Here is a 16,037-nt window from a genome sequence, read left to right on the forward strand (position 1 = left end):
TATCTAACAAAAAAGGCCAGTGGATTCCCTCCACCTTGACAGAGCCCAACCAAAAGAGTTCTCTCATCCAAATGGTCTATAACGTGTTTGAGTCTGTCTGCAGCACTTTGGGGAAATCCTACAGCCTTCAGGAAGGCACCTGGGGGCAGATGATGTCACTTAAGTCACAGCCAGTGAGAAGTGTCCTTTCTCACAATTATCCAGTCCATTTACCTTCATCTATTCTCCTCATTTGAAAGCCTTGATATTGGATTTCCTGTCATTGGAAAAAACTTGTCCTGAAGTGAGGACAAGGGTGATAGTTGTTTTTTAAGAGTTTTCCAAATCCAGTCATTTACTTGCAGTTCTAGATTAACTATTTAATTTACCCAGGCAGCCAGAAGGCACTAGCAACAACAAAGAGAAACCACTTGTGCATTTTCATTCCTGGGCACAGAACAAGTAGCAGCAGAAAGCAGGAAAACTGAAGGAACACAAGTCCTACAAAATGAAAGAACGGGCAGAGTCCAGATTTGGAAGTTGGAGATCCTCTGTCACTTTTCAAATGGGAACCACAACAGTCAGCAGGAGTTGCAAAACTCCCTTAGGGCCTGCTGCTGAAAGACATTCCTTAAAACTTCCCATCATCTTCAACAAATGTCCACTTCAATCTTTCCATCTCATGTGAAGTCTTCTCTTCACCTGTTTGTATTCGGTCAAAACAGAAGATAATCCAGCAGGTTTTGTGGAGGGGGTGTCCCCACTGCTAATCCCTAGAGAATTTCAAGGGCTGGCCTTGATACAAACTCAGTCTGTAAGTGAGAAGATATTCTCTGCAAATAAAAAGCATTTTTGACAAGCCAGCAGCAGCTCTCGAGCTCATCAGCTGAAGCAGCAAGGCAGCAATAAAGTATGATCAATGGGGTTTAATCCTCTGAAGCAGGTGGAGAAGACAAGCAAATTATCTCAGATGTTTTTTAATATTTTTAAATAAAATCTTTAACACAGCCTTAAACATTTTCAGTTATGAACTCACCAGGCAATTGGCTGAAGAACAGGATTAAGGTACAACCACTTCCATCCATCATTGATATCAATGTCAAAAATTAGATTTGATTCCTGAGCTGATAAAGTTTAATAAAAATCACCAGGACTACATTAGAGAATTCTATGAAATTCTAAATTAAAAGCATTACTCAACAGCCTGTTCTGTAATACATGACTTTAACAGATATTTCAAGTCTCTCTCAGTTACATTACAGCAAGTATTCAGTCAACTACAATCAAAGTTAAAACAAAAAAGTGCCTGTGATCTAAGGCTCATTATTCCAGACCTGTTGTCAATCAGTGAAAAGGAGAGTAGCAAAGGACATACCTTGGAACTGCTCCCAAAACAATCAAGTTGGCTTTTTGTTTGTTGTTTCCAATTACAGCATTTTTCATATCTCTGTAAATCCAGAAAGAAAAACAAACCCTGGTAAATTACGCTGAGGTACTGAGGGCTTATCTTAGAATTTACCATTTCCATGAAGGCTTAGCAAGCAGTTTTGCACATGTCCATGCTGCACTACAGACTGAGCAGTGCTCCAGGGCACAGTGTCCTCAGCCCACAGGTAACACCCAGAGCTCTGGGATTCCAGTCCATCCCAGCTTCTGCAGGGAAGCAAAAACCCAAGCTATCTCACATGCACACAAAGAGCTCTTATTGCTGCAGAAAACTAGATATATTTGTTCCCTGTGCCCAGACAGTCACCAGACTTCCAAAATAATTTCAAAAACCCCACTACTGGTTGGGAAGTTAAATGTTGGTAATTTCAAATATTAAGTGAATATTCTACAGGAAAAGACAAGCTCAAAGGAAAAAAAAAAAAAGGAACAAGGAACTAAGACCAGTCTCCAGAGACCAGACTTTCACTCTCCTCTTCACCCCAGGCTTCCTTTCAGTAGGACACCTGAACATCTGCATGTCAAAATCTCAGGAACAAAGCGGGAACAAAAGCATTTTCCTGCCTGAGAGTTCCTGCAAGGTTAAACACATGAGAGGCATCCATGCTGGGGTACAGGGACAGGGGAAGCACTTTGGAACGTGGACACTGCTTTTGCACACTAAGAATTCCTGTGCAAATGCGTGGTTTGCAACCTCGTTAGGAAATGGTTACTGTATCCTAAAACCATCCTGAACATACATGAACGTCAGAGAACCTGAAAGCAAGCTGGCAACATATGACCAGTTCCAGAAAATCAAGATGATACATTTCTAGGAAACTTTGTACTTGTAGAGACCTTTAAGAGCAGAGAATAAAAAGAGACCAAATTCAGGTAATTTTTATCAACAACAAAAAATAATAAACTGGATTACTGCAGCGTTAGTTGCAAAACTGATAAATTAATCACTGTTTAACTACGCCCATAATTCATTTGGGTAATTTGGGAGCCTTAGTGGCTGCTTTAAATCAGCGTATTTTCTTGCCACTCTTTCACCTGCCAGCTGCAAAGTTAAAGGGATTTAGAGCAGCCCTGCTGTGTAAGATCCACCCTGGCCAGCAGTGAACACCACACAGTGCTGTGGTGCTCACTGAACACATTGCACTGCAACAACCAGCTGTCCCAAGTTTAACTCACTTCATCAGAGGTAAAAAAACTCCTTAGCCAAGGCAGGCAACATTTGCTGGCATAACAGAACCTTTGTAGACCTCCATTAGCAAAAGGTTCTTCCTGAATTTCTCCCTGTGGCTCGTGCTCTTACCCAGCCACAGAAGAGGGCTCCAGGAATTTTAAGGCAATGGAAGGGAACCCCTGGAGGCAGGATGTGATCTCAGAGCTCCAAGCCAGGAGCCAGGAGCAGTGGCAGCAGCTGTTCTGTGCCCAGCTGAGCCCAGGCAGAGCCAGCAAACCCCAGTGAGCCCTCAGCACACAGGGCCCTGCCAGCACAGACCCCGGGCCTCGCTGCTCCATCGCCCTCAGCTCGCTGACTTCACCCCACGGGACAGGAGGGAGAGGGGAAAGAGCAAGATCAGAAGACAGACGAAGCTGGAAGCCCCAGAAAATTTCAGGAGTGGACTTGAAGACTGCAATAAAAACCAGACACAGGCCTTCAGTGGTTTCTATGCTGAACGCTTGATATCCAAATATCCCGGTCGTTTTTCAAGGTTTTTAAAATACCAGAGTCAGTCCAAAACAGTGGCAGAAACAACAATCAGGCATCTCAAAGGAATAATGGAAGCTGTCCCAACAGATGTGCTAATTCCCTGCTCAGGCCACTCCAGGACTCCCAAAGAGGCCCCTCTCTGGTATCTGAGGCACCAAAGCCTCAGAAAGGCTGCACCACATCAGGGGTCTGCAGAGGCACCTTGGGAGGCCACAGAGGGGACACTAGCCCAGCACTCTGAACATTCACTGATTTGGGTGACATTTTAATGCTCTGCTCAGGAGATTTTACACCATATTGTGTGGAAAAAAAAAAAAAAAAAAAACAAAAAACAACAAACAAACAACAAAACACCACCAGCCAATTTTTTGACTCCTGCCCCAACTCCACAAGAGAATAGCTTAACCCTAAAACCATTTCATACATAATAGTTACTGGCTATTAGAATTCAATTTAGAGACCCTTTCACAAGTGGCAGGAGTATGCCCAACTTCCATAACACTCATATAACACTCATACTGAGAGGGTTAGGGAGGGTAGAGTCCTGATCTGGAAATGATTCCGACGACTTTTTCCCTCCCAGGTCACAAAGTTTCTCATTGAAGTCATGGTGGATAGACAAGAAATATCAATCACAAGCTTGAGATGTCTGACAAATCCAACACATGGACATTCAAACATCTGCACCTGCAAGCAAGTAAAATCAATAGTGACCAAAGCCTGTCAAAGACAAGCCCCAAAGACCCCCATGTTTGGGGGCATCACAGCACTCCCAAGTTCCCCACCACATTTCTCTCTTCCAATTTGCTATTTACAGAAATGAACCTACTCAATACACTGGGAGCAGGTGGATATGGAAAGCAAGAACATCCTCAAAATACCATAATCCAGTGCTGAATAGTAGCAGACCTTTTTTGTGTACTATAAAAAATAATTACGTGATTCCATATTATATTTTATGACTATTTTCCTGATTGGGGAGGTAATTCCTTGAGAAGAAAAGAAGTTACCACATGCTGTCATAGATTTCCAGGTCCTTGGTGAATCATGAACCTTGGAAACACTGAGGGCAACTCCCTTATTTGAAAACATCACCTCCAACGAGTTGGAGCTTGACTGATTTCAGATCCAAAATGCCATGAGATTCATCCAAGGGAAAAAAGCAGCAAAGATCACTTTCTGGTACAAGAGGTGACAAAGAAACCCCAGGAATTATTAGTCCAAAACTAATATTTCCAAATGTCACTGCTCCCATTCCCTCTGTGAAAAGGAGTCCCAGGCATGAGGGAGGAGGGAACAGCAGCACAAACACAACTACAGAGAGATGGGAACTTCAGAGCCCAACTAGTCTGTGATCCAGAGGGAGACAGGGGCCCTTGCCCTTGGACCTGGAACACTCCAGCACTGCTGAGCTCCTCAGCCTCACAACTGCAGCTTGTACAGACCAAAACCTCCCCCAGGAGGGGGGTGCTCCTGAGATGCACTCGACGTTGGTTGGGTTGGGTTTTTTTTTAAATAGCCTGTGCATTAAATCTTACAGTTTATATTCAAACTAAATTACAAGTTTTTTAACAAAATAACCTGAATTACAATCACTCTAATGCAGAGATTTAAAATCTGATAGTTGGTATCTATGCCAACATTTTCCTTAACCCAGCAATTTATATGAAAAAAAAACTTTCAAGAAGGAACAATACAGGCTGCCAACAACAAAATTCAGCAAAGAGATCCTAGCTAAACACTTGAGAATATTCCTTCCTGAAGTGCCCAACCAGCTTTTTCCATCTCCTATGGCTTCTCAAAGAAGTAAGAATGTAGTTTCATCAGCTCAACTCTGTGACCACTCAGCTTTAAGTCAGAAACAAAGTGGAGACTGGAAAAGCAGCAGGACTGATTTTCTTCCCACCAACTCAAGAAAAGGGGGAACAATTACTGGGTGAGGTTTATCAGCTCTAACACAGTGTTCTAGAACATTGCAGCCAGAAGTAATCAGTTCAATTAATTAGCTATAAGTAAAATGCAATGCATGCTAGTTTTTAAGTGTATTAGCACAGCATGAGTGTTTAAAGTATTTTAGGAGTACATTAAACTCACCAAAAAGTCTAATTTCCATCCAACTGCAGCCTGCCATGAGTTACAAGAGGAACTAATCTGCCAACTGTGCATGAAGTACTGTTTTTATTCTGAAGCTAAATGTGTGATGGTTTAAAGGCACCAGATATAGCTGCTTCAGATAAGCAAAAAGCAGTATTAAATATAACAATTTGTGAGTAAAATATGGCCTTTAAGTTTCAAGGATTCCTAACCAATAAAAAATAGTATTATTAAATGTCTAAGCCCTGAGAAAATCAGCACTCCAGCCTGCCAATGGAAATTATTATCGTAGAAGCAAGTTACAGTGCTGAACTTTGTTCTAAACAGAAATCACTGAAGTTCAGCTCTGAGTTTGGGACTCCTCTCACTAAATTAAAACCCAACAGAGCAGCAGAGTGAGCTCAGGCCCCAGCTGGGAAAGAATAGAGCTCTCCAGCATCCCAGGGATCCACCCCTGCACCTCTGCTGCCAGGGAGACCCTGAGGGAGCAGCGTGGAGACAATGACACCCCTGGGAGGATTTGGTTGTGCCTCTGCTTTTAAACACAGGAAATCAGGCACAAACAGAAGAAATAAAATCCTGAGAGGAAGCCCTGGAGCCTTCCTAAGGCAACACAACAGATCTCCAAACAAGCCAGAGTGACTTGAGGAAGCAGCCACAGGAACTCCACAGAAGAGGAGGAAACAAAGAGCCTGCAGGACATTTCCTCATCTATGGCTTCTGAAAACAGAGCAGGTGGCCACATTCAGGGGTTCCTAGACAGAGAAGGATTCCAGGCACGAGAGGAACAATCCCAGAAGGAAAAGTAGCCCTGGACACATCAGGTCAGTGCTTTCACTTTTCATATGAAACAGTTCCAGGAGATCCTGAGCTGATTACAGGGCCAGAGGAAGCTCCAGACAAAGCCCCACCAGGAGATTTATCCACCAGAGGCTGAGCAGAGTCACCAACAATGGGATGACGCAGAGCAGGGTTCTCAAAGCCTTCAAGAACTCAAATGCAGGCAGCCAGAGAGCTGAGGGACTGGAGCTGGTACAAGGACACAGCCCAAATGAAAATCCTCTGCCCCAGCTCCAGGAGAGTCTGAGTTAAGGGTCATACAAGCAAATGGCACCTGGGCTGGCTGGACTCCAGTCAAGAGCTCTCCGTGGAGGTGAGGTTTGGACAATCATGTTTTCTACAGCTTTTCCCTCCTCTTCCTTCTCCTTTTCTTCCACTTTCCTATTTTTATGGACAGATGCAATGCAACACCAGAAATTCATGACAAATGTTGTGGCTAAAGTATGTCCATGGCTACTGTGGCAGAATTCATTTCCAGGATTGACACTGCTGTGGCTTGAAGCTGTTTGCTACCCCCTTAGCTAAGAGTTCAGTGTTTGTACTGACATGATTACTGGTCCAACCAAGGCAATAAAACATTAAAAACTCCTGACAACTCAAGCAAACCACAGAAGTCATAAATCAGCTGGTTTTTAAGGTTAATCATCAAGTTGGGAAGAAAAGTTTCAAGATTTCTAACTCCATTCAAAAAATACCAGTTGATGCGGTGAAAAAGATGATTTTACAGCAAAGAACCAAGTAGCACATGGAGACAGTGTTACTCAACTCATTTGAATTTTAACACTTTAACTGTGACACAATTAACATACAGTGCAAACTAAACAAATTCAATATTTAAACAAAAAAAAAAACCTCAATCCATAGTTTTTCTCAGTTCTGGAGTCTCAGTGTAGAAAATCAAAATGCTGTAGACAAAGCACCTGTCACTGCAGAGCAGTGGAATTTAACATACATAATGCTAAAAGTGATCATTTAGTCCAACTCCTCCATATCACAGTCACAGAACTATCTGAAGTGTCCTCTTTGGAGAGGCAACTTACCTGGTCATAAGTTCTCTTGCCAAGGAAAGTCTACCAAATAGAAAGGGATGTGTTTCAGTGATCCATACTCATAGTTAGAGATACTCACAGCTCACTCCTGCCCTGGATTTATCCCAGTTCCCACGTGTGTGACACACTGCAGACCCCTCTCCTGTCAAACCCTGTGAGAGCTCACATCACTCAGTTCACCTGCTGCCCTTCTGATCAAGCTTAACAAGCTCCTTCCCAGTCTATATTCACTGACAAGAGGGAGAGGCTGCTTTTCCCACCTCTCCCAAGCATGTTTTATCACCTCATCCTTTGCACTGAGTCTGGAAACTGTGCTACAAGTTGCATGAGACCGCTAATGGATAGAAAACTCAGTCTTAAGAACAATGTAGCTCAAAGTTAAACTGCTTGAAGTCAGTGGAGGATGGGAGTTTAGCCAGCTTTTATTATGTAACCTTTACACACTAAAACACATCCCAAACCAACAAAACCACACCAACCGTAGCTAGAGCTCTGTATTATCAGCATTTCAATCTCTATTTAATCAAACTAGGTCCTAAGAGTGAAGAATTATCCCCAAAGAGGTGAGGGGAAAACAGCTGCAGTTCAGCAGAACTCAGAAATTCTCACACTCAGAAAATGCCCTGCTCTGTGACACCAGAGCAGTGAAACACTTCCTTCACAGCTCTCCCCAAACAGCCACATGAAAAAAACATCCTCCACCACTGCTGCCTCAGATGAATGACCCAAACCACCAAATACAAGTAACTGTGTTACTTTTTTTCTTACTGTCTCCCTCCCTTCAAGGATATTTCCCTTCCCAGGATGGTACTGCCTTCAGCACTAGTATCTCCCACAGCTGAAATAAAGATTAAATGAATTTCACTAATCACTCTGTAATACACATTTTTATAGCACTGTCCCTTTATGGGAAGTTACTTTTGTCCATTGTCCCATTTTAAGCCCACCACTCATTATCTACAGAATGTTGTCCACCACAAGTCATCCACGTGGAGAACTATAAAGTTTCATTCAGTACAGGAAAATACCTTAAAATGGCCCTGCAGCACCTGCTTGGCTGCTCTGGAAGTGAGCTTGGAATGCTGTCTGACACTGCTCACTGTACCTTGGGCCAGCACTCCCTGCAGGATCCCCAAACCCTGCTGATCTGACACAGCTATGACCCATTAGATTATAATAACCTAAAGTCTCCCTGACACAAAGCAAAGTCTCTGATTTTTAGCTCCAAATAAGCTAAGATGATGCACTGGCCTCCACACGCTTCAGTCTCATTTTCCAAATGGGGTTACTAAGTGCTCACCAGGACAGAAAGCCCATAATATCTATATCCAAATAAACTCCCTCACTCTGGAGTTTCTGGACATTTCAGACAATGTATGTTTGAAGTATGTTTTAACAAGTAATTTTCCCAGCTAGCCTTCCTGCTACTTGACAGTTCCCAAAGAAAAAAATCTCAACACATTTAAATTATCAGCCCAGCACCTGCAATACAGCATACATACTGAAATCAGCTTAATATCTGGTAGAGAAATTAACTGGTAAACAGAATTCTGTCCTGTGCATATTACTAGAATTGCCAACCCTTTACAGCCTGAAAGTTCCATACTGCAAATGGAAAATAACCTTCTTTTGGACAGCAAGTAAATTCAACTTTTTTTAGTGCTGATTCCAATCAATTCGGACTGGCAGCTTGGAACCAAAAAAACCAAACTGCAAATATGAAGAATCACAAACTCAGCAGTGCTGCTGATTCTGTGGCACACATCCCTCAGGCTCATCCTCTGAGCTCAGCCTTAACAACATCCCACACACCCCAAAGGGCACAAGGACTATTGCTCCCTCAGCTGCTCTATTCTGCCCTCCCTTGCAGGCAGCCCCTCTGCATTTGTCTGACAGATTAATAAAGGGAAGGTAGACTCCCTTTATTAAGATCTCAGAGATAACTTGCAGCATCAGCTGTGCTCAGCTGGAAGTCTGTCACTAAGTCCCACCTCAGGACTTGTGTGACCAATACTCCCTGATTTACACCAGCCAGTCTGACAAAAGCTGCTTTTCCTCCCTCATCCTACTCACAGCCTGAAACCATCACAGCAACAGTATCAGCACTCTGAGGGTGGTGTGGAGAGGGATTGCAGAGAAAAGTGGCTTCCACGTGAAAGGCAGCACTGAAGAGATCAATCCTCATCAGGCTTCTCTCCCAGGCTCAGAGCAGTAACTGCAAGGTTTGAAATATTCAACAGCCCTGCAGGCTGGAGATTGCTGGGCCAATGTCACAGGTATTCCTGAAGCTTAGCCCACCTCTAAATATCAGTCCAGGAGTTACAATACATAGCAATTTACTTGCAGAAGAAGCAATTGTGCATTTGCACCTTTACCTGCATTATAAAGAAAGCACAAAAGTGAGAGAGTACCTTGTTCTGTGACAGGAACACACCTGATTTATGTGCAGCTTCCCTTCTCCCCTCTGCACTATCTTTCCATCTGACTACAAACCCCATTCTATGGAAAACCCCTCTTCACAGAGCAGTGCTTAATTCCCCAATGATGTTTCAGCCTCTCCATTTCCTCTTCTCCCCCTTGGAAAGCTTTCCTTCCCAGCTCACCACTTGAAAGGGAGAAACCACGACCCATACTCCCAGCACCACCTGAACCCGCTCAGATTTCTGTCACATTCTCAGCCCACAGAAACCCTTCCCAGCTCCAGCCACAAGGAGCCCCTCCTGCAGTTCACAGAGCACCAACACTACACTCAGGAGCCTCCCCACACCAATGACTCTGCACAAAAACAACACTTCCAAAAACTCCCTCACTTGTTCTTAGCCAATGACACCTCCAAGTTCCATGCAGAACACACATTTACTGCAGTGCAGTGTCTGGGAGACAACAGAACTGACCCAAAATGTACAGGGGCAAAGTGTAACACCAACAACCCCCTAAGGGCTGCTCTGTTTCCACAGGGCCAAGGGAACATGCAAAAAAAACCAGCTCCTGCAGAAAATTTGGGCTCAGAAGAGCCTACAGACTGAGTGTCACTGCAGCTGTTTGGGATGCACTGGGTGGAAACAAGTGCTGTTCATGACAGTGTTAAAGAAGGTTTGTTTAACAGACATGAACAAGAAGCAGAAGGAGCCTCTTCACAGCTGTCTAAAGGGGGTACCTGTTGCTCCATTAGAACTGAGATGGGAATTTCTTCTCTTCCCACTCCATGAAGTTGCCTCTTATATTCACCCAGTTTTCGTGCAGACACGTGAACTCTGCACTGCTGCTCCCTCCAAATGCCACAGCTGAGAAACACAGGACAGTGCCACACTGCCACCCCAATCCTGCCTGCAACAGCCATGGCAAATCCAAGAACACAAAAATAATACAAGCTGGATGGAGAACAGACAGTGTCTGAGGTGGTTTATCAGTACCAAGTGCCATTTCCACAGGATGTTTCTTTCGCTGTCCTGAGCAATAAAACCTCACACAAGTTTGGAAGATCCTTGTCTAACTCCTGCTGGCCATGAAGGACAGGGACAGCAGCAGCATAAGGAATTCTCAGTGCACCACAAACACGATGATTTACAAGTTGTATAAGATGACACCTTGTGACTGCTGAGGAACAGCCTGATGAGAAACAGTTGGGACCTTGAGCAGCCAGATTTGTCAGAAAGAATTCTCCTTTCAAACTCAGCCTTGAGACAGGATCACACAGCTCTCCACAAAGTGACAGATTGCCACTTTGAAGGCACCGGGCTAAGTGTAAGCATGACAAAATGTCTCTCAAAAAAGCCCCCAGCCAGCAAATAAATTAGAGGGCAAAACTAGGTATCAGTCTTGCATCTAAACAACGTGGTCCTGAGCTTAAGATCAGGTGAAAAGCAAATGGCAGCCTAAGGATCACAACCCAGAATTGTTTCTAAAACAATATATAAATACTGCCCCACTGCAAAGAACAGGACGATGTTGCAGGAACCACCTTGGGGCAAATGAAGCTCTCCTAACAACACAGATTTCCAGAGCTCTGCTCCTCTGCCAATAAGAGCAAACATTTCAGGGAAGCCCAGAGAGACCCTGCAGTACCTGCCCCCAGCGAGTGCCCTGAGAGCTGCACACCTGACACAGTGCTGACCTTGCACTGTGCACTCAGAGCTCCCTGCAGGGAATCTGAGCTGTACAACAAGATGAAGGGTTAGAGGAGCACCTCAGGAGTCACAAAGCAAACCCTACAGACCTCTCAAGCATAAGCATGGCCACAATGTAGGGTTCACGTTTACAGAAGGAAACTACTGTATTAATCTGCTCATCTACAGAGACAGTCAAGAGAAGGTGGGTACACACAGCCACACAGGTGTGGGTATGGAGAGGGGCCCTGAACACTTTGGTTCCCTGCCAGGTGCTGTCAAAGGCAGGGGTCACCCCTGTAGGAACCTCAGGGTTCCAAACCCTGAGCTCAAATTCAGGATTTACTGGCAGGTACTCCAAATTCTCCCCTTCCTACCCACTATCAACACCCAACTGAACGTGGTACAAGTGATGTGAACAGAAGTTCTGCAGGAAACCTGGCATTTTTAAATGAGATCAATAGAACTACAGGCAGCAGTACCAGACAACAGGGTTCTGTTTTCCCATTAGGAGGAAAAGGAAAAATTTCCCAGCCAGGTGAAGCTTCACTGTCTGGACAAAGGAGAATCTGAACACCACCTCTCTGAAAATTCATGGGAAAGAGAGGAAAAGAAGAGATTCTGATCATTTAAATACCTCCAGAATATGTAATTAAAGCTTTCTCAAGTTACAAGATGAAAACTGGATTGGCATGATTTTCAAGTTCAAGAAGCATTTAGCTACATCTTACCTTTATCAAAGCTCATTCAGAAGTTGGGTTTCATTAAAATTACAAGGATGCAATTAAAAAAAGGCCCCAAACCCAAGTTATTCATTCAAGCATATTAAAAACAGGACTATTGTAACTGAAGACAATCTGCAGAAACAAAGCCTCTTACAACAGTCTATTTTCTGATGCTTGATATTCATACAGTTCCATCAATCAAAATAAAAAATCTAGGTCATCAGTATTTCCAGCCAGGATGCAGGAAAAGAAACCAGCACATCTTAGGAAACAAAGACTTTCTGCAAAGGATGCAGCATAGCTGATAAAGCTTCTGAGAGGCACTTTGGAAGAACTGAAATCCTGCTCTACTCCACCCCAAACATCAGTTCATCCCAAATTCAACACCTCTGCAGGCACCCTGAAGTCAAAGGAAGCAGGGAAAAGCAGTATTTCTCTGCCCAAAGAGAACCCTGGGCTGACAGAAATGTTTAATACACACGCTACTCTAAATTCTATTTTTTATATACATTTCCCTTAATTGGACTGTTTCACACCCACCCAGCAATATCCTGAAAACACCACATCTGCCACACAGGACTGGCTCAGAGTCAGCAAAGACACACTCCCACAATGGAGATTCCAACCAGAGCAGCACAAACACAGTTTCACCATCCAAATCTGCCCAGTGAAAGATATTACGAAATAAATTGGTATTTTCTTGTCTTTAAATACAAGAAAAGCATCTCAGCATAGAATCCACTGACACTCACGGACAAGATGAAGAATTTCAGATGTTAACTGAGACAAAGATGCCGCCTAAAACTTCCTGTTTCTGGGAAATCAGTTAAACTTCAAAAGGTATGAATAACACATCAAAAGATAGGGAAGGGATTACCAAGGGTTGTGGGTTCCAGTCCTTTGAAAAGAAAGGAGAGCAGGGAGGGAGCGCCAGCCAGGGCTCAGAGCATCTGCCAAGGAGAAAAGAGGGGCTCAGTCACCCCACTGGGACACTGGATGAGACACATCCTCGCCCCAGGACCACCCCACCAGCCCCTGCAGGAGTGGACTAGGAAGGCCAAGGGGTGGGAGCAAAACCAGACTCTCCTGCAGCAGAGTTAAGAACCTGCACAGAGCTATGGGAGGGCATCACAAGTTTTGTACAGCTAAGGGGGTATTTCAACCAAGGACGTTTCTAGGACATTTTCATGTCTGTCGTGTTTTTCACCTATTTTAAGGGGACATGAATTCTGATATGTTGCCCTGGGGCACCTTTTGGAATAACTGTTTTCATCTGCTACTGGAAAACGCCTCAGGTTGTGCTAAGCAACACAACCAATATCCTTGGCTTTCTGATCCACTCGGTCCTTTGATGTTTCCTGGCATTTTCCTAGACAGGCACAGCCAGCAAGTTACTGGTAAGCCCAAAAAGGTCCTGTTTCACCACCAGAAGTCAGTCCCAGGCAGGGACTCGTTTGCCACATGGCTGTGTGGCTCTGATGGAAAGCTCATAGCCCAGGGACAGCAAGGAAACAACCAGACCTTTGCAGCAGGACAAGTCCTTCCCTCACTCTCTCAGTCACTGCCCCTGACCACTGGCATGCAACAGAAGTACTGAAATATAATTTGCATCCAAATTAATTTCTCTGGAAGCATTTTCTTTCAGCTTGCAGTTCCCATGGTGAGACAGAAGCCAAGCATTAAAAAAATAAAAGCCAACACTGAGGCAGGGCAGCAGGGGAAGAGTAAGAGGCAAATACACTGACTCAGCAGTGGAGGAAGAGAAAAGGATCTCAACAGACCTGGAAGAGGAGCAAAAGGTGGCCAAAAGGAAGAAGTGTATGCAAAAAAGTTTGTCAACGTTCACAGAATGTTAAACCTCATTTTTGGCAACTGGGAAGCTGCATTATGACCCATATGCCCTACAGAGAGTCTGTATCAAAACTGTCCATCCCTACAGCAATACTACCATGTTGGCATTAAGATCTGCCAACTAGATTTCTCAAAAAAAAGACAAGAAGAGCTTCCTGCCCCTGCCCTACAGCTCCAGTGGGATCAAGTACCCCCTGCCTACACACAACCAAGAGCCCAGGGGTGTTCCAATGACTTACATGACACCTTGCAGGACTTTCTGGGGGTCGAGGTCAAACAATCTGTCGACATAGTGGCGGCTGCTGGCTGTGACCTCCTGCAGAGAGAAAACAAACAGCAATGGCAACAGTTTATATCAACTCAGAGAAAGGCAGGAGAACAGGAATGGCTTATGCAGCAGCGGCTCCACAAAACCGCTCAGGCAAGAGGCAGCAAACCTACAGAATGACATTTAAATGTGACGCGTGTTACTGCTGGGCAACATCCACCCAGGGATTAACCCTGTGTTCAGGTGTGATTCAGGGAAGATGAGGTGCTTAATGTAGATAACAACACGGTGTCAGAGCAAGGTAACAAGAGCTATTTATGAGCTGCATTATCAGCACTGCCTCGAATTGGAGTTTTATTATGTTTAATTACTATACTGAATAAATATGAATTCCTGAAAGAAAAAGTTTCTAGGAGCAGTTGATGTTGCTCAAGACACATACCCACAACCTCTCCAAAACAGGGAAGCTGGTAAGAAGACTTTTTTCTGTAACATACCTACACATTTCAGAGCCTGCCCCACACAACTGCAGTGGGGACAGCAGGACAATATTCTCCACAATATTCCCCACAGCATTCCCACAGCGCTTCAGAAGACAAAGCAAACTCTTCCCAGCAACAGGACCATGCTTGTAAGCTACACATTTATGCACTAATGATTTGCTATTCCTTTTGAGAAGATCCAAGGTTGGAGATGGAAAGCGTTCCAAAAAACAAGGGTGGGAAAGGGGAAGGGAATTTTCCCTGCAGGTTCTCATGAACACGTGCCAGGCTGTGCTTCCATTATCTCACCTCTTCTTCTTCTTGCCAGCTCACTTTTTATTAAGCCTTTCCCAGTTTTTCTTTAGGAGTTTTCCTTGAGAGAAGCTATAAGGGAATTGAGAACTCTTCCTTGCTTTTGCAAGTGTCTGCTTAGGGACTGCCTCTGCTCCTGCTTCCCCACCCCGATGTCAGAGGCAGCAGCAGCTCCTTGCCTCTGGTCTCACCTAGCAGAGGAGAGTCATCCAGAGACAGCAGGGCTCCTTTGTCTCCAGGAGTACCATTAAATTGTGCCACATAAACCCTACAGATAAACTTCCATCGTGCAACGAAAGACAATATTTTTCGGAACAGCTTTGAGCTGTCTGACCCATGTATTTGTAGGCAGAAGTTTTTAGGACTTCAGAGACCCCACAGCTGTTTCTAAAATACCCTGACTCTCAACACCACCAGCTACAAGGTCCGCAGCACGCAGAAAGGCGTTCGTGTCCAGGCGAATTTGGGGGGGAGAAAAAGCAAAAGCCCCGACCCCCAGCGCGGGCAGCAGCACCCGGCTGTGCCTTCCGCACCGTTCCTGCCGCACAGCCCGGGACCGCTCGGGCTGTGCCGGGGGCTGCCGGAGCCCCCCGCGGCCCCGGGGGAGAGCCGCGCCCGGCCGGGCAGGGCGGGCGGGCACAGGGAGCCCCTGCCCCGCTCCGCACCCCGGGCACGGGCGGCCCGCGGGAGCCGCCGAGCCCGGGCCGTGCCACGGTAACGACACAGCTCCGCAGCCCCGGCCCGGGTCGCTCGGGGGAGCAAACCCGCCCCGGCTCGGGGCGCTGAGGGGAAGGAGCGCGGCCCCGGCGGGCAGAGCGGGCCCGGCCCCGGGGCCAAGGTCAGCGGGCCCGGCACTCACCGACAGGACGCTCATGCGGAGCGGCGCCTCCAGGACACACGCCATCTTGGCGGAGCGGCCCGCGGCGCCTGGGGCGGGCTGGCGGCGGGCTCAGGCCGCGCTCATGGCGGAGCGGGCGGGCGGGGCGGGTCCGGCGGGTCGGGGCGGGCGCGGGGCCGGGCCGGGGCCGCGGGGACGGGGCGGGCCCAGCGAATCGGCCCCGCCGAGCCCCCGCTGCCGCCGCTCCGCGCATGCGCCCCGCGCGGGCAGCCGCGTGCGGGCCGGCGCGCGCTCTGCGCACGCGCGGCGGGGGGACAGGGCGCGGCCTCCGCCGGGAGTCGAACG

General features: G+C 46.0%; 1 protein-coding gene across 5 annotated transcripts in view; it reads right to left on the bottom strand.

Moving 5' to 3' along the window:
- ARMC8 (armadillo repeat containing 8) overlaps positions 1-15,874 on the bottom strand; it is a 63,214-nt gene extending 47,340 nt beyond the window's left edge. For 2 of the 5 annotated variants that reach the window (XM_051782414.1, XM_051782413.1), the window contains exons 1-3: positions 15,714-15,874; positions 14,032-14,108; positions 1,355-1,426 (exon numbers count right to left, since the gene is read on the bottom strand). In XM_051782414.1, the coding sequence (XP_051638374.1) occupies positions 1,355-1,426; positions 14,032-14,108; positions 15,714-15,758 (194 nt within the window). In that variant the 5' untranslated portion in view covers positions 15,759-15,874. Of the gene's footprint in view, positions 1-1,354; positions 1,427-12,818; positions 12,898-14,031; positions 14,109-15,713 lie in introns of those variants that run through there. The other 3 variants (XM_051782415.1, XM_051782416.1, XM_051782417.1) reach the window with 3 other exon arrangements.
- Between the last annotated feature and the right edge of the window lie 163 nt (positions 15,875-16,037).

The sequence above is a fragment of the Manacus candei genome, unplaced genomic scaffold (assembly GCF_025592945.1).
Source record: "Manacus candei isolate 608988 ecotype Guabito, Panama unplaced genomic scaffold, ASM2559294v1 h1tg000015l, whole genome shotgun sequence".
Classification (NCBI taxonomy): domain Eukaryota; kingdom Metazoa; phylum Chordata; class Aves; order Passeriformes; family Pipridae; genus Manacus; species Manacus candei.